The following is an 18,183-nucleotide window of genomic DNA, read 5'->3' as shown; positions in this document are numbered from 1 at the left end:
AACCTACACTGACACACTGAAGTTTAGATTTGCGCTTCACTCTTGGTGTTGCACATTCTACGGGTTTGAACACATGTATCTATCATGTATGCTGGGTCCTGTGTGCCATCTGACTCCTTTCAACCCCATGGACTGTAGCCCTCCAGGCTGCTCTGTCCATGGGGATTCTCCAGCCAAGAATTACTGGAGTGGGTTGCCATGCCCTCCTCCAGGGAATCTTCCCATCCTAGGGATCGAACCCAGGTCTCCCACATTGCAGGTGGATTCTTTCCCATCTGAGCCACAAGGGAAGCCCAAGAATACTGGAGTGGGTAGCCTATCCCTTCTCCAGGGGATCTTCCTGACCCAGGAATTAAACTGGGGTCTCCTTCATTGCAGGCGGATTCTTTGCCAGCTGAGCTACCAGGGAAGCCCGTCTATCGTGTATAGACAGAATATTTTTCTAAAAATCCTCTGTTTGGGCGTTCTTCAAAAAGATTTTTGCTGCACTTCCGTTTGTCGCCTTAGCTCAGATTTTCAGCTAAATAAGTAAAAGTTAACTGAGGCATAGCCAGGCTACCCCATGTGCTTGAAAAATGTGAATAACAGCGAAACCAAACACAGAAATTAGGGGGTTCCAACTATTCCTGCCAGGTCTTCCTGGTTCTGGACTAATATTGAAAACCGTCTTTTAGCATAAATAATACAATTTACCTCCCCCTCAGTCGGAGTTTATCGCCTTCACGCTTTCCAGCCTTGAACTTCACCCCCCTTCATCACAAGTCACTGCCAAAGCTTGCGCCATATTTTCTCAGAATGTCCTCTAGGGATGTTTATCTGTGTGTGTGCCCGTGTGGGTGTGCGAGCCGGTGTGAGTGTGTTTGCCTCTTCATCTCACCACCCCCCCAACTCGATCTGCAGACCCTAAGGCTCCCCACAGAAACCACCAAAGATCATTTGGCTTCCTCCTGGAGATGCAGAAAGTGAATATTATGTTTTGGGGCAAATCCCAAATAGACCCCTCTCCAAATGCCAGTTCCTTCCCTATCGGTTTTACTCTCTCCTAATGTGTGTTTGTCTGCATACGTCGAAGTTCTCTCTCAGAAGCCCGAGCCAGAGAGGGGGCTGAGTTTACTTCGGGAGCCCGGGGGACATACCTGGCGGCCTTCTGAGTGAGCTCCAGTGGGAAATCTGGGCACAGTAATTGCAGCAAGCAGTGATATTCCCTCATGGTCAGCAAATCTGCAGCGAAATGGAGAGGAAGGCGTCAGATCTCAGAGTGGGAAGTCACTGCAGTCTTTTCGGTCATTTCAGGGGTTTCAGACATACCCTAGAAGAACTGCTCTTGTTTAAACAAATTTTTATTGGAGGATTATTGCTTTATAATATTATGCTGGTTCCTGCCACACATCAACATGGATCAAGGTGAGTCACTATTAAGGTTGCATTAGCCCAAGGATGATATTTTACGATCAATATTTCTACAAAGTTTTTCCAGGATGGGAGGCACCCAGCTACAACATTTTGGCCAAAGGAGCTTCACTGGTTTGAGAGATGGTTGGGTAAGAAGGGAGAATTAGAGGGGTAACTTTATTAGCCTTCTCAGTTTGATTTTCCTGGTGTCTGAAAATCCACAAAAATGAGTTATTTCAAAGCTGGCTACGTTTGCTGAAATTCTCTGGCATGGTAGTCTTCACCACAACATGCCCAAAGACCATGCACAGAATATCTGGAAGCAGTGCTGAGGCAGAGGCAGTCTTGCAATGTATGGGGGAGAAGAGTTAGCAGGGCGACCCACAGCCCTTCTTGCCCTGCCATCCAGTACTGGGCAGGCTGGCTTCTTTTGGATGCCCACACACAAATCTGGCCATCTTACTGTAGGAAGCCAAGACCCAAGGTCTACAATCAAGGCGACCAAATGACTTCCGATATACAGAAGCAGTGCTCTGGGAGAGATGAGCCAGGATGAGGCTCCATGGCTCAGCAGAAAACCCAGAGAGGTAAACTGAGGGCTTGTAGAATGTCAGGGGAGAGGAAATACACTGACGCTTAAAAGCTGTTTTGGGATGAGTTGAGAGACTAGCATTGAGACATATACATTGCTCTGCTAAGTCACTTCAGTCGTGTCCGACTCTGTGCGACCCCATAGACAGCAGCCCACCAGGCTCCCACGTCCCTGGGATTCTCCAGGCAAGAACATTGGAGTGGGTTGCCATTTCCTTTTCCAATGCGTGAAAGTGAAAAGTGAAAGTGAAGTTGTTCAGTTGTGTCCGACCCTCAGCGACCCCATGGACTGCAGCCCACCAGGGTCCTCTGTCCATGGCATTTATACATTACCATATGCAAAACAGATAACCAGTGTGACTCTGATGTATGAAGCAGGGCACCCAAAGCTGGGGCTCTGGGACAACCTGGACAGACAGGGTGGGGAGGGAGGTGGAAGGGGGGGCTCAGACGGAGGGACACATGTACACAGATGGCCAATTTATGTTGATGTATGGCAGAAACCATCACAATATGGTAAAGCAATTATCTTCCAATTAAAATTAGAAAAGAAAAAAAACAAACTTGTTTTGTTATTGCTTGTCCCAAAGCTGAGGGATTTTAGATCAGTCAGGCAGCTTCAACCCACAAGTATTCCACATACCAAAGCATTTCAAATACGGAAGGACGTGCTGATGGTAAAGCAGGATGGAGCAACCCAGAAGCCCTCCTAACCGGGAGCCTGGGTGAGAGAAGGGAGCCCAGAGGGCAAGGCCACGCTGGGGGAATGAAGACGGTGATCACAGGCACTCGGCTTCTCTGGACCTAAGTTAGCTCAAGCCACAGGAATCCAGATCTCCTGTCCCTGCGAGTTCGGTTGATGCTTTTCCAAGATAAAAACCCCAAATCCCCAGGGACAGGCCTGGGTTTCCTATTCCTTTTTCATCAAGGCTCAATTCAAGGTGAAGGCACAGCGTCAGACTAACCGCACTGCCAGTCAGGGACAGTGAGGGGACAGCAAGGGGACAGCGTCAGCGCCAGGGTGGGTCAGAGGACCAAGACGGCTTGTGGCCTTCATCTCGGCCACAACGGGGCAGGAGGGGGGGGCGCTTCCCTCTCCTCGCTCGCCTGACCTCGGGCACCAGCCTAGTCGGAGGCTTTGTTCTTCAGGGGAAAGAGTAACAGCTACTTGTGGGCTCGCGGACTTGGGGTGAGGACAGGAAAAATGAAACGAGGAAAAGCCACCGAATCGAATGCGCGCCTGCTTCCCTCTCACTCCAAAGCTCCCTGTGCAGAGAGGAGTGAGTTCTGTTTTTGAATCATTAAAGCTCTTCTAGGCTAAGATTTAGAGAAGGAAATGGCAACCCACTCCAGTATCCTTGCCTGGAGAATCCCATGGACAGAGGAGCCTGGTGGGCTACAGACCATGGGGTCGCAGGAGTCGGACATGACTGAGCAACTGAACTGAATTGAACTGAGGCTAAGATTTGGTGGATAGATCTGATACCATTCTTAGGGAGGGCCGAAGTATTCCCCAGTTATTCATATTTATCCCCCAAATTATCTGCAAGATACTCTTGGGAAGATAAACAGCATGAAGGAAAATGAGAAGCTGAGAGAGAGTTGTGACACCTGCCCCCCACCCCCCGCTTATTTAATCAAGAAACACCACGCTGGGACTCCATCTTAGCCTCTAGCCCCCTGATTTTCCTGCCCTCAGCATTTTTTAGGTTCTCGATGACATTCTAACTCACATGTTTCAAATACTTGCTTCCTAAGGACAGAAGAGTAATTTACGAAAAATAATTTTGTTCTTCTCCAAAGCATCGACAGTTCTGGGAAATACTAAATACATCAGAAAAACAGAATCATCCTGTTTACCACTTCTGGAACTCGACATTCCCAAATGTAAAGTGGGGAAGACAGTCAGATAAAGAGATGAGTGAAAGTGCAGGCAGACACACAACTCTGGCTACCTTAACTGTGGAAGACAGCAGTTCTATTTCTTTAAGACAGCAGTTCTATTAAAGCAGACTCAGGATAATACCAAGGCCAGATGCTTTCAAAGGAGACGCATCTGTCACTTGGAAACACTCCTGGGTTGCACAGTGGGTATCTGGGAGAAGGGTGAGCAGTTAAGTCTTGTCCCAGAATCAGAGCATTGATGAGCAAAGGAGAGCTGTTCTTCCCCTGTCCCTCTGGCTCAGGGTCAAACCTTGGCTCTTTGGTTCCCCAGGTAGGCAACCTTGGGCAAATTGCTCAGTCCCTCTAAATCTCAGTTTCTCATCCGTGAAACGAGAATGACGACACCTACCTTTCAGGGCTCAAGTCAAGATTAAAAGAGATGATGTCTAGAAAGTACTCGGCGGAATGTCTAGGGCACAGTGATGCCAAACAACAGCAGCTGCTTGGCTTTGTTTTTAGTGCTCATTCACTTACTTATTTCATTTCTGGCCGTGCTGGGTCTTAGTGGTGGCCCTCGGGATCTTCAGTCATGGCACGCCGGATCTTTAGTTGGGCCATGTGGAATCTAGTTCCCTGACCAGGGACTGAACCCAGACCCCTGCGTCAGGAGCATGGAGTCTTAGCCACTGGACCACCAGGGAAATCGCTTGGTTTTGGTTTTAAATCCTGGGGGCAAAGGCAGGAGATGAGAGGAGGAAGAAGTTTCTTGCTGAGTTTAAAGCTTAAACCCCTAGGAGTGTTCTGCCTTGGAAATTCTGTCAGCTTGTTTGAGTCAAACCTGTTCTTGAATATTCTTCTGCAGTCTGCATTTTATGCCTCCTCCGTTCCCAGGAAGATCCCCTGGAGAAGGAAATGGCAACTCACTCCAGTATTCTTGCCTGGGAAATCCCATGGACAGAAGAGCCTGAGGGGCTAGTCCATGGTGTTACAAAAGAATTGGACATGACTTAGCAACTAAACAACAAGAACAACAATATATGGAGGAGGGCATGGCAACCCACTCCAGTATTCTGGCCTGGAGAATCCCATGGACAGAGGAGCCTGGCGGGCTATACAGTCCATAGGGTCGCACAGAGTTGGACACGACCGAAGAGACCTAGCACGCACGCCATTCCCAACAAGCTGGCAGCCTCCCCAGCTCAGAGGCTCCAACTCAGCCATTGGTTAATCCTAAATGCTCCTGCCTTTGGGTCCTTTGGCTCAAAAGAGCTCTCCAAGATCTCGAAGACCAGCCTTGCAGGCAGCCCCTTTGTGCTTCAGGAATAATAGTGAGTCAGACAATCACTGAGCTCTGTGCTCAGGCTCTGAAGTAGCCTGCTTAACTTCACGACAACCTCATGAGATAGACTCCAGTAGTCTCAGCCCTACTGCACAGATAAGGACATGAAGGCTTAGAGAGATGAAATTATCTAGGAAGTGAGGAGACAAGGGTCCAGAGCGTGGGGGACAGGAGGAGCATGTTTGGCTTCCCAGAGCCTTGGCTTCCTAGGCTGGGAGGGGAAAGGAAGTGAAGTGAAAGTCGCTCAGTTGTGTCCGACCCTTTGCGACCCCATGGACTATACAGGCCATGGAATTCTCCAGGCCAGAATACTGGAGTGGGTAGCCTTTTGGGCCCAAGGGCTGGATGGGCTTAATGATGATAATAATACCTAGGGGGAACACTTACTGGGCACTTACTCTGGACCAGACACAGTTCTTCCAAGGGTGTTACGTGAGCTGTCTCATCTAATCTTCACTGTGGTTATCCCCATTTCACAGATACAAAAACTCAGATCATGCTTAACTGGTGGAACTGGAACCCAAGCTCCGGCAGTCTGGCTCCAAAGTTTACCCAACTAACATTTTCTGCACCTTGATCTTATCAACGGTAATGGGTGAAGGCTTAAAAGCTTGTTCTCCACTCCAAACAAACTGTAGGGACTAAATAGCTCCAGGTGAACAGGATCAAGGAGACAATTCAAGTGAATTGGGATTTTTTTGCATGTAAGAAATTGAGTCTGAAAGGTTCTAATTACTGTCAACAGGAAAGACTGAAGCTCCAGCATCCCGGCCTGTGCTGGGCTGGGGGCCACGGGGAGGCAGGAACGAGTACACCTGAGCGGCGGCTACACCACGAATCCCACCCACTGCCGGCGCTCCACCCCGGCAGGTGCAGGAAGGCAAGCGGCGTGCACCTCCAGATGCCTGCTCTAAAGGAATCCCCCAGGTCCTGAAAAGTTCAAAGGCAAAAGACATGAGACGAGTTTGGTATAAGATCAAAATCAACATTCCCCGCAAACTGGTGCTGCTCTTTTTGTGGGTGGCCAGAGCTGTTCATCTTTCTTATTCTAAACCTCCTAAGAGCCCCATTGACTGTGTGCCCGGCTCAGGGACCAAAGGTCTCAACCCCGCTCCATCCTATCATCTCAGGAGGCTGCTCGGTACTGCGTCGTGGCTCCCGGCATGGACTCTGGAGTTCGACTGCCTGGGTCCAGATCCAAGCCTTGCCACTGATTTCGAAGTACTGACCTTTAAGCGTTCTATGCCTCAGTTTCAACATCTATAAAGTGGGGATAAAGATAACCAACATCATACAGTTGTTGTGAGTTAAACTACTGAGAACAAGGGTCCCATCATAAGTGCTCTGTTAGTATTTGATATTATTATTTCAGAAATAAAGAAACAAGGTTTCTGTATGAGATTCAGATGTTTGCTGGTTTAGCATTCAAGGTCCAGTGAGTAGTACTCTAGCAGGTAGGATCTGACGGGTTTGTGGGGGACTTGACTTCTGATGATAGGATTATTTATGCCAGGTGACTTGCAGACTTTATATCTAAGGTAAAATACAGATAGAGGAAAACAACAGAATGGGAAAGACTAGAGATCTGTTCAAGAAAATTGGAGGTATTAAGGGAATATTTCATGCAAGGAATGGCACAACAAAGGACAGGAACAGCAAGGACCTAACAGAAGCAGAAGTGATTAAGAAGAGGTGGCAAGAATACACAGAGAAACCATATAAGAAAGGTGTTCATGACCCAGATAACCACGATAGCACGGTCACTCACCTAGAGCCAGACATCCTGGAGTGTGACGTCAAGTGGGCCTTAGGAAGCATTACTATGAACAAAGCTAATGGAGGTAACTGAATTCCAGCTGAGCTATTTCAAATCCTAAAAGATGATGCTGTTAAAGTACTGCACTCAATATGTCAGCAAATTTGGATAACTCAGTGGACACCAGACTGGAAAAGGTCAGTTTCCATTCCAATTTCAAAGAAGAGCAAAGAAAGTTCAAACTACTGCACAACTGAGCTCATTTTACATGCTGATACAGTTATGCACAAAATCCTTCAAGCTAGGCTTTAGCAGTATATGAATCAAGAACTTCCAGATGTAAAAGCTGGGTTTACAAGAGGCAGAGGAACCAGAGATCAAATTGCCAACATTTGTTGGATCATGGAGAAAGCAAGGGAGTTCCAGAAAAACATCTACTTCTGCTTCATTGACGCTAAAGCCTTTGACTGTGTTCAGTTCAGTTCAGTTGCTCAAGTTGTGTCTGACTCTTTGCGACCCTATGAACTGCGGCACACCAGGCTTCCCTGTCCATCACCAAGGTCCAGAGCTTGCTCAAACTCATGTCTATCAAGTTGGTGATGCCATCTAACCATCTCATTTTTTTTGGGTGTGTGGATTTGACTGTGGGGATCACAACAAACTGTGGAAAATTCTGAAAGAGATGGGAATACCAGACCACCTTACTTGTCTCCTGAGAAACCTGTATGCAGGTTAAGAAGCAACAGTTAGAACCGGACATGGAACAACAGACTGGTTCCAAACTGGGAAAGGAATACGTCAAGGCTGTATAGTGTCACCCTGCTTATTTAATTTATATGCAGAGTGCATCATGAGAAATGCTGGTCTGGCTGAATCACAAGCTGGAATCAAGATTGCCGGGAGAAATATCAATAACCTTTGACACGTAGATGATACCACTCTAATGGCAGACAGTGAAGAGAAACTAAAGAGCCTCTTGGTGAGGAGAGTGAAAAAGCTAGCTTGAAACTCAACACTCAAAAATGGCATCTGGTCCCATCACGTTATGGCAAATAGAAGGGGAAAAAGTGGAAGCAATGACAAATTTTATTTTCTTGGGCTCCAAAATCACTGTGGATGGTGACTGCAGCCGTGAAATTAAAAGACACTTGTTTCTTGGAAGGAAAGTTATGAAAACCTATACAGTGTATTAAAAAGCAGAGACATTACTATGCCGACAAAGTTCTGTATAGTCAAAGCTATAGTTTTTCCAGTAGTCATGCATGGATGTGAGAGTTGGTCCATAAAGAAGGCTGAGCATTGAAGAATTGATGCTTTTGAATTGTGATGTGGGAGACTCTTGAGAGTCCCTGGACTGCAAGCAGATCAAACCAGTCAATCCTAAGGGAAATCAGTCCTGAATATTCATTGGAAGGACTGATGCTGAAGCTGAAGCTCCAATACTTTGGCCACCTGATGCAAAGAGCTGACTCACTGGAAAAGACTGTGATGCTGGGAGAGACTGAGGGCAGTGGGAGGAGACGGCGGCAGAGGACGAGATGGTTAGAGAGCATCACTGACTCAATGGACACGAAACTGGCTTTGGGAGTCGGTGGAAGGCAGAGGAGCCTGGCATGCTGCAGTCCGTGGGGTCACAGAGTCAGACACAACTTAGCCACTGAACAACAACACAAAAATACAGATACCTTGCAGGTGGGCAGGGCAGTTGTGTTACTGCAGAGCCCAGACTTCGTAATCAGATGACCTGGCTTCAAAACCTGGTCCCACTAGTTACTGCCGGCGTGACTTGGACAAGTTAGACAACTTCTGTTTCCTTTTCCTGTTTTTGGCTGCAGCTTGTGGGATCTTAGACCCTCTACCAGGATAGAATCTGCCTCAGCAGTAAAAGCTCGGAGTCCCCGCCACTGGCCTACTGGGGAATTCCCTGGACAACTTTTCCGAACCTTGGTTTCCTCTTAGTAATGTGACTAACAACAGTACCTGTCTAATGGGATTGTTATAAAAATAAAAGGAGGTAATTTGTATATGAGGTGTTTCTAAAAAATTATCAAAATGTTCAGTAAATGGGAGAATTGTTTAATAATTTTTAACTGAAGTCCTGAAATTAAGGCATCTTTAGACCTAACTAAAGTCCTCAGCACAATGTCGGAGTATAGTACTAAACACCCGCTGAAAGAACAAATGAATAAAACACGCACCGCACAGTGACCCAGGTTAAATTCAGAGGGACGAGTTTCTGGTCGCCGCGTGAACACAGAGACGAGGGGTTTCCAGACACAGGAGGCATGACTGTAAATTTAGGGTAGTGCGAGGAGGTGCTGGGTGCTGGAAATGGAAAACGTGCTGGTTGGTTGGGTAACCCGGCTCTCAGTGAACTGAATGAATCACAGCAGGTGTAACTACACTCCATGGTCTCGCTGACGGCTAGCACTTTCTTAGCAAGCGCTCAGTCCAGTGAACCTGAATACTTATTTTCACTGGAACAGATAAGCAGTTTTACCATGAAAATCAGAGGAAGCCTAGGGTTCGATTTTTAGGCATTCAGTTTACCACTGTTTAAACTCTGGGGCTTCCCAGGTGGCGCTAGTGGTTAAGAACCTGCCTGCCAGTGCAGGGAACCACAGAGGCTCGGGTTTGACTCTGGGTCAGGAAGATCCCCTGGAGGAGAGCGTGGCAACCCACTCCAGCATTCTTGCCCGCGGAATCCCAGGGACAGAGGAGCCTGGAGGGCTCCGCAGGGTCTCAAAGAGTCGGACACGACTGAAGTGCTTTGGCATGCGTGCCCTGTTACAACTCTGGAAAGAACACTGAAGTTTTCAACATACCCAACCCCTGACTCAAAAGATTCTTTTCTCGGCTGTCCCACTCTAATCCTAGAGAGTGATGGATGAGGTTATGATGGCTGAGAAAACTCATCTCGTCAGAAATTAGTCACGCTCAATATGTTCAAGGGCTAACGCGTTCTCACTTCCTCCTTTCTTCGAAAAGAAGGATTGAAGACCTTCTCTTGTCTTTTCTCCATCTGGTCTTGCCTTCCTGGTGTGGAAACTCTGGGCTCTGAAGCTCTGTGGGGGCAGCTGAGTCATCTCTACATCTTCCTCACAGACCACCATGTGGGTCCACACATTTGGTCCGAAGAACTGCGGCGGTGTGTGGCTGAAGATTCAGATGCCTCTTTGCTCTCCCTGGGAAATGGTGCCCTTTCCAGGGTCAGAGTGGTGTCATGAAAGCAAGGATGAAGGAACAAGGGCCCTATCTTTGTCCCTTACTCATAGAAGCCTTCCCCCAAGCCTGACTGAATCGAGGGCTGTTTTTATTTTTATTTATTTATTTTTTACCTCCGAAAGCCTGGAGGAGGAACTGGGGTTTAGTCTGAGTTCATTTGCATGAGTGCCTTCAGGCTGAGGGCTGGGACAGGAGCCGGAGATAATGAAATGCTCCCAAGCCACGGGGAATCCCAGAGGGCTGAACAGCCTCTAGTTGGTTGGCTGCATGATTTCAGTAGGAACTACCACAGAGTCCAGAGAACACCGCAGCCCATGAGTGGACTCTCCAATTTTCAGTTGCCATTGTGTTTATGTTCTTTCATGCAGGGGTTGTGAAGTCTCCTTCCAAATGACACTTGCCCCCCAGCCAGGCTGCTCTGCCAAGAGATGCTCGGAAGGACATGGATAATTCAGGGCATGACCATACCACCCCTTCCTTTCCCTAGGGCACTGAGGCTTTGGTACCAGTCCGCAGCTGAGTAAATATCTCAGCGCTACTCTGCAAGGAGGGGAAGGGAGAGAGGGGGGAGTAGGGGGAGGCGGCGAGACATCTGACAGCTTCACCCCTCATGTAGCACTGGGTACCACGAGACACAGGAAAACTGCGAACATCCACGGGGGATGTTCTTGTCCAGCAAAACCTCAGAAGAAGGGCAGGCTGTGTTCTTAAATTTTATCTTCTTTGATAGCACGGTTGTTTTATATTGTAAATGGAGGGAAATGATAGTTTACTGAAAGGGAAATCATTTTACAAAAGGAATGAGAAGCAGCAATGGCTCCCAGTGACACCTGTGGGGCATTATTAATGCAATTCTTTGCCAACTCATTAGTCTCCAGGCTCTGCGAAGTGTGTTCAAACAGGGGCAGAGAGCCAGCCTCTTTCATTTTCATATTTGATTATAACAAAGCCCAACACCAAGTGACTATTACTTCTTGACCAGTACATACATTCTAGGCAAAGTATTAAATCAGGTACAGTAACAATTTCACCCCGAATTTTAGAATGAACAAAAGAAATTCCCCAGGGGGACGTCCCAGGGGGTCCAGTGGTTAAGAATTCACCTGCCAATGCAGGGGACATGGCTTTGATCCCTGATCGAGGAAGATCCTACACGGGACAACTAAGCCCGTGAGCCACAAGTCCTGAGTCTGCGGGCCCTGGAGCCTGGGCTCTGCAACGACAGAAGCCACCACACTGAGAAGCCCGCGCACGGCAACCAGAGTAGCTCCCAGCTCACCGCTACTAGAAAAACCCCAAGCGCAGCAGTGAAGACGCAGCACTTCCACCAATAACGACAAAATCCCCAGAAACTCTTTATATTATACAAAGATTTAAAGAGACGTGAGCATTTCTAATCAGGGTCTGAAAGCTCTTCCCCAGGGATTGTGTTCAGCACATCCCAGCAGTCTGATCAGGTGAGGGGCTGTGGGACTGAACCGGAGGGCTGGGCTGGCATGGAAGAACCCTCCAGACTGGGCCAGACCCTCAGGGTGCCACCCTCTCTTCTGGACGTCATGATGCAGCTGCTGAGAGGTGGAGGACCGGGGCAAGGCCTGGGGCTGGCAGGGGCAGGGGGCACTGCCTTAGCTCTGATGACCACGTGAAACCCAACAGGCTGCCTGTGCCCAGGCTGGGGAGACAGGTGGCATTGTGGAAGGAGGCACCAGCTAGGAGAAAAGAAGAGTCTCTCTCCAGGAGCAACAGGGCTGGCTCCTCGGGCACGGGCATGGTTTCCAGATGGTTTACTGAGGACATGGAGGCAGCTTTCCTAAAGAGCCCAGTAGCCCTTCAAGGAAGCTACCTCAAGCCTAGCGTTCACAAAAGGGAGTGCCTTTGGGGGCAGAGGTTTCAGAGCCGAAGTGTAATTTTCATCCCTGAAGAAGCAGGGACCGCTGCAAACTCCTATGAGCCACTTCTGTTTTTAATACAACAGAAACAGTCAAACAGGCGCAAGAGCTGGAGGATGAAGTAAGGGTGAGAGGAAAATCCTGCCCTCTCGATGGTGGCGTATCTGGAACACCTCACTCAATTTTTGAAAAGCAGGCAGTATTTTAAATTTCCTGCTGAGTGTGTGTTAGTCGCTCAGTCATGTCCGACCCTTTACGACCCCTTGGCCTGCCAGGATCCTCTTGTCCATGGTATCCTCCAGGCAAGAATACTGGAGTGAGTTGCCATTCCCTGCTCCAGGGGCACTTCCCCACCCAGCCTGAATCTCCTGCACCGCAGGCACCTTCTTTACCATCTGAGCCACCTAGGGTTGTAATGGCCGAAATGAGGATTTTCAAGCCTTTTTTTTTTTAAGTCTGTTTTCCCACAAAGATACCTCCTGATATACAGAAAAAAAACTTTGTCTGAGTTCTGCAAAGAACTAATTCTGTGATTCTGGCCACAGGTTTTCTGGACCTCCATTTCCTCACCTATAAAATAAGAACGTTGTGGTATGTGAGGGCTGAACAAAATTTTTAAACAGATACACTTTTTAAAGGGGCTTCCCTGGTGACTCAGTGGTAAAGAATCCACCTGCCAATGCAGGAGATGTGGGTTGGATCCTTGGGTCGGGAAGATCCCCTGGAGAAGCAAATGGCAACCTGCTCCAGTCTTCTTGGCCGGGAAACCCCATGGACAGAGGAGCCTGGCGGGCTACAGTCCATGGGGTCACAAAAGAGTCACACATGACTTTGTGTCCAAACAATACAACAATGCACTTTAAAAAAAGAAAAGGAAACCTTGGGAGCTCCCCAGCCATCCTCGGACTCTGCCCTCCCACCGCCAAGGGTGTGAGTTCAATCCGCAGTCCGGGAACTATGATCGCACCAGCCAGAAGGTGCAGTCCCTGCTCTCCCCCCACGAAAAGAAAGTCCTATAAGGAAACTTAACGTATAACAGAGATAAAAACAAGCGTTTTCTGACCTAACTTTATCCTCAACAGCCTTTACTAGAGGTGTGGGGGTGAGGAGGCTGGGGAAGAAGGCCTGAGAAACTACTTTGAAACTGTGGGCTCTACCCACGCACCCCAGCTCCTGAGCCCGTTCGCGGAGACTAGAGGAAAGCCTTCACTAGCAAGGAGAGGACCCACGTGCTGCAGTGAACGTCCTGCGCGCCGCAACTAAGACCTGCCACAACCAAAGAAACAAATACCTACGCAAGCAAAATAACATGCCGGGCTCTGTGCAGGACGGCTTACAAATCGCTGGCCCTGACCCCGAGTGGGTGTCATACAGCGTATGGCCAAGGGTGCTGGCTCCTGAATCAGCCGACCAGGATCTAAATCCTGGTGCTGAAGCTAAGTAGCCATGTAGCAATGAGCATGCCCACTAGAAACGGCCGTAAATCATCATCATATGACTATGAATAAAGATGATGCTAATACTGATCATGAAGAGCTCTTGAGAGGATTCGAACAGGCGATCAAAAAAAAGAGAGAGGGGTAGTAAACTTCACGTTCTAGTACACGGCACCGGGCAAGCGTTCAGCAGAGTGCCTACTCCTGTGTCTGAGGCACGCAGGCGGGATGGCACCTGCAGAACAAAGGCTCAGTTCATGGAAGCTCTCCAGCTCCAGCCAGTGGGTGGCTAGAACCATCTTATACCTTATCGCATAATTATTTTCTCTCGCTGCCTTTGTTCTTATTGACGAGTGAATAACAGACTTCCTGCCCCAAGGCAGGTGCACACCACCTTCCTGGATAGTCAGTGCGCTGCCAACCCTCTCTTCTTACAATTAAAAGTAACGATGAGTCATATTTATAGAGAGGCTGTATAATTATGCAAACCATTTTCATATGCATTACCACTTTTGATCTTCATAAGAAACCTGTGGGGCAGAGAGAGGAAAGTGGGAATAAAAGTATTCCCGTTTTTATAGATGAAGAAAGTCAGCCTCATTCAGGGATAAAATCACCAAGTAAGTGGTAGAGACAGGATCCAATCAAGCCTTCCCACTCCAGGGAATGGCCTCTTTCTACTATGGAGGCCAGTTCCCTGTGACGCCATACGGTCCCTGGGACCCCGGGCTCTCAGCCTGCTTTTATCTCTCCTAGAGAATTCAGTAGTGAGAATGCAGTGAATGTTAGCTGCAGACGCTATTACTGTCATTTTGGTTACGTTGAAATCTACCACCAGGCATTCTACCTCTTTCTAGCATCCTTCTCCTAGGCTGACCCCACAGTCAGATGTGGTGTGTCTGGCTCCCAGCTTCCTGGTTGCCCCCTCCAGTCAAACTGAGAAGGCCCTTCTATTTTAGGTGACCCGCTGCTAATCTCTAAAAGAAAATAGAGAAGGGAAACAAACACAATAAACACGCTGAGTCATTAGAAGCCTGTGTCTGCAATGGTAACAGGCCCAGACATAGGTTAGCAAAAGTATATTGAATGTACATAAAAAATACTTCCAACTACCTTTTTTCCTTTTCCAATTTAAAATGAGGCTGACAACCTGAAACAACAGAAGTCAACTATACTTCAATAAAACATATATAGTTAAAAAAATAAAAAATAAAATGAGGCTTAAAAAAAATTGGCATGGAGTTTTATAAGCTATCAGCAAAATTATCTGATGAGGACTTGTCTGAGAAAGCAAGCCACAGAAAACAAAACCCAATAAAAGTTATTATTTTTCTGGGCTTTCTACGGTCCAAAGTAGCCATAGAATAAATAAGAAGTGGAACAGATTATGCATTTGTTTTGCTTAAAATGCATTTTCCTTCTTTTCTAAATAAATATACTAAGAAGCAGTGGCTAACAGAGTTACTCACAGAGGGTGAGCCGAACCAAGACAGACTAAAAATAAAAAACAATCTAAGTTTCCTGGTTCTCAGTGATGGCGCGAGTAGGGGAAGGCTGTTGCCAGCCTGTAGGCGTATTTATAAAGACCACAGCCTGTTCTCTTGTCAGAATCCACTAACTTCCACCAAGGATGATGCATTTCTGGCTACCCATGAACTAAAAAAACAGATTTCACAAACAAACACAGAAGGAAGCAGAGAGAGGGCTGGATGCAGATAAACATGCACTTCTCGAGATGAACCCACCTTTGCCGTCCCCGCTGTTTCCTGCCTTCTGCGGGCATATACATTGCACCGTATCTATAATTATATGTATATGTGTGGGTCAGAGAAAGAGGTGTCCAGATACACAGAGTGTCTGACTTTTTCTGGGATTGGATGGGAAAGGAAATTGATGTTAGCAGTTTCTGTTCCTTAAAGCCATCCTCTTTGTTTGTCAAAGTATGGTTTTCCTGGTAGAAGAGTCTTTGCCTGTAACACGAGTGAATCACTCATCTCACTTTAATAAAGATTCAAACCAAATGCTAGCGGCTCCCCATGCTGGGAAACGACACAATGGTTGGGCTGTCTCAACTCGGATCCTCATCTTTCAGTGCAGCTGGCAGGCATACAAAAGGAAAGGAAACAGGTTAAAAAAAAAAAAAAATACCCCAGTGGCATCAAAGGATGAACCCACCCAGTTTCTTTCAGTCATAAACATGCTAGAAGACAAAGTCTGGTCTTACAGCGTTTGGATAAGTTACTCGGTGTGCCCACTGACGCGTGGCCTTCAACTGGGCACCAACTCTTTTTTTTTTTTTTTTAATATTTATTTGGCTGCTTCAAGTCTTAGTTTCAGAGCACAGACTCTCCAGCTGCGGTGCTTGGGCTTGGTTGCTCTGAGGCATGCAGGATCTTAGTGCGCTGACCAGGGATCGCACTCATGTCCCCTGAATCTCAAGGCAGATTCTTCACCACCAAGGGAGTCCCAACTGGGCACCAACTCTTTGTACCTCAGTTTCTTCTTCTGTCATGCCTCACATATAAATGATCGGGGTCAATCAGACTAAGTTTAAATATGTTTTAAAGTATGTAAGCATTATACCTTTTGAATTTTGTCACATTCATGTATAACCCATTTTAGAAAAATCAAACAAAAATATGAGCAGTGGGCAGACATTGACAGCTCTTAAAAAAGTAAGACCATAGAAAAAGAAAAAAAAGTAAGACCATTCAGAACTATATAAAAAACTGCAAATTATTTGTCTCAATAATCCTCAGGGTTCTATTTGGATCTAGCATTCTAGGATTCGTTACCCTTAATTCTCTGTGGTTAAGGCAGTAACCTAAAAATCAGGGAGGACATAATTTGAATCTAGGTGTCAAGGCTGTATATTGTCACCCTGCTTATTTAACTTATATGCAGAGTACATCATGAGAAATGCTGGGCTGGAAGAAGCACAAGCTGGAATCAAGATTGCCGGGAGAAATATCAATAACCTCAGATATGCAGATGACACCACCCTTATGGCAGAAAGTGAAGAGGAACTAAAAAGCCTCTTGATGAAGGTGAAAGAGGAGAGTAAAAAAGTTGGCTTAAAGCTCAACATTCAGAAAATGAAGATCATGGCATCTTGTCCCATCACTTCATGGGAAATAGATGGGGAAACTGTGGAAACAGTGTCAGATTTTATTTTGGGGGGCTCCAAAATCACTGCAGATGGTGATTGTAGCCATGAAATTAAAAGACGCTTACTCCTTGGAAGGAAAGTTATGACCAACCTAGATAGCATATTAAAAAGCAGAGATATTACTTTGCCAACAAAGGTCCATCTAGTCAAGGCTATGGTTTTTCCTGTGGTCATGTATGGATGTGAGAGTTGGACTGTGAAGAAAGCTGAGTGCTGAAGAATTGATGCTTTTGAACCATGGTGTTGGAGAAGACTCTTGAGAGTCCCTTGGACTGCAAGGAGATCCAACCAGTCCATCTTAAAGGAGACCAATCCTGGGTGTTCCTTGGAAGGACTGATGCTGAGGCTGAAACTCCAATACTTTGGCCACCTCATGTGAAGAGTTGACTCACTGGAAAAGACCCTGATGCTGGGAGGGATTGGGGGCAGGAGAAGAAGGGGACGACAGGGGATGAGATGGCTGGATGGCATCACGGACTCGATGCACATGAGTCTGGGTGAACTCTGGGAGTTGGCGATGGACAGGGAGGCCTGGCGTGCTGCGATTCATGGGGTCGCAGAGTCGGACACGACTGAGTGACTGAACTGTACTGAGCACAGAACTTGCTAGAAGAGTGAGGATGCTATAAACCCACATTATTGCCTTCTAGTGCAGCACACGTAGTCACAAACGGCATGAGATTTGGAATTAAAGACAGGCCTGAGTTCAAAATACCTGTTATTTCCTTGCTATGTGGCAAGGGCAAAATTCTTTGAGCCCTGGTTTTCACATCTGTAGTGTAGGATAAGACTTCATCCTTCTCGGACTCCATCCAGTGGGGGCCCAAACTGCATCTCTTACTCACCCCTTGCTCAGACCATTCCAGCCACACGGCATTGCTGTTTCTTGAATATGTCACGCATGTTCTTGTCTCAGGCTTTTGTACCTGCTGTCTTCACTTGTCCCTGTATTGTGCTGACTTCCTTCAGGTCTCTCCTCAAATGCCATCCCAGCAGTAAAGCCTTTGGGGCCACAAGTATTTAAAACAGCCACTCCCCTACCCCTATTCCCTGTCTCATTCTCCTGCTTTATTTTTCTCCACAGTACTTATCACTGTATGACGTATTATATATTTTTTTACTGTATTACCTACTAGGATACAGTAGTATTCTATTTATCTCCCTACTAGAATGTAAGCTCCAGGAAGGCAAAGATTTTGATTCTTTTATTCACTGTTGGTTCTCAGTAAGTAATTGTTAGATGAACAAGACTTCCGTGATGATTAAGTGAGATGATGCTTGGGAAGCTCTTGGCATTCACTGAGACAGAATATGGCTGGAACACAGGTTTTGTTTGGTTTGAACTGTATTTTTTAATTTTTTGAGTTAAACCATTAAAAAATCAAGACAATTCCCATAATTCAATCTAGGTTTCAGATATCCCTTTCCAAGCTTTTACAAAAGTAATTTTATGTTCTCTCTGGCTGTGCTGGGTCTTTGTTGCTCGCTGGCTTTTCTCTAAC

The 18,183-nt window shown here is 46.9% G+C and overlaps 1 protein-coding gene across 1 annotated transcript in view; it reads right to left on the bottom strand.

Moving 5' to 3' along the window:
* The window catches only part of CSTPP1 (centriolar satellite-associated tubulin polyglutamylase complex regulator 1), a 208,576-nt gene that overhangs the window by 23,119 nt on the left and 167,274 nt on the right, over window positions 1–18,183 (bottom strand). The window contains exon 4 of the mRNA XM_052652233.1: window positions 1,137–1,221. Coding sequence (XP_052508193.1) covers window positions 1,137–1,221 — 85 coding nt within the window. The remainder of the gene's footprint in view (window positions 1–1,136; window positions 1,222–18,183) is intronic.

Source organism: Budorcas taxicolor, chromosome 15 (genome assembly GCF_023091745.1).
Source record: "Budorcas taxicolor isolate Tak-1 chromosome 15, Takin1.1, whole genome shotgun sequence".
In the NCBI taxonomy this organism is placed as follows: domain Eukaryota; kingdom Metazoa; phylum Chordata; class Mammalia; order Artiodactyla; family Bovidae; genus Budorcas; species Budorcas taxicolor.
This window is presented reverse-complemented; position numbering and strand designations above follow the sequence as displayed.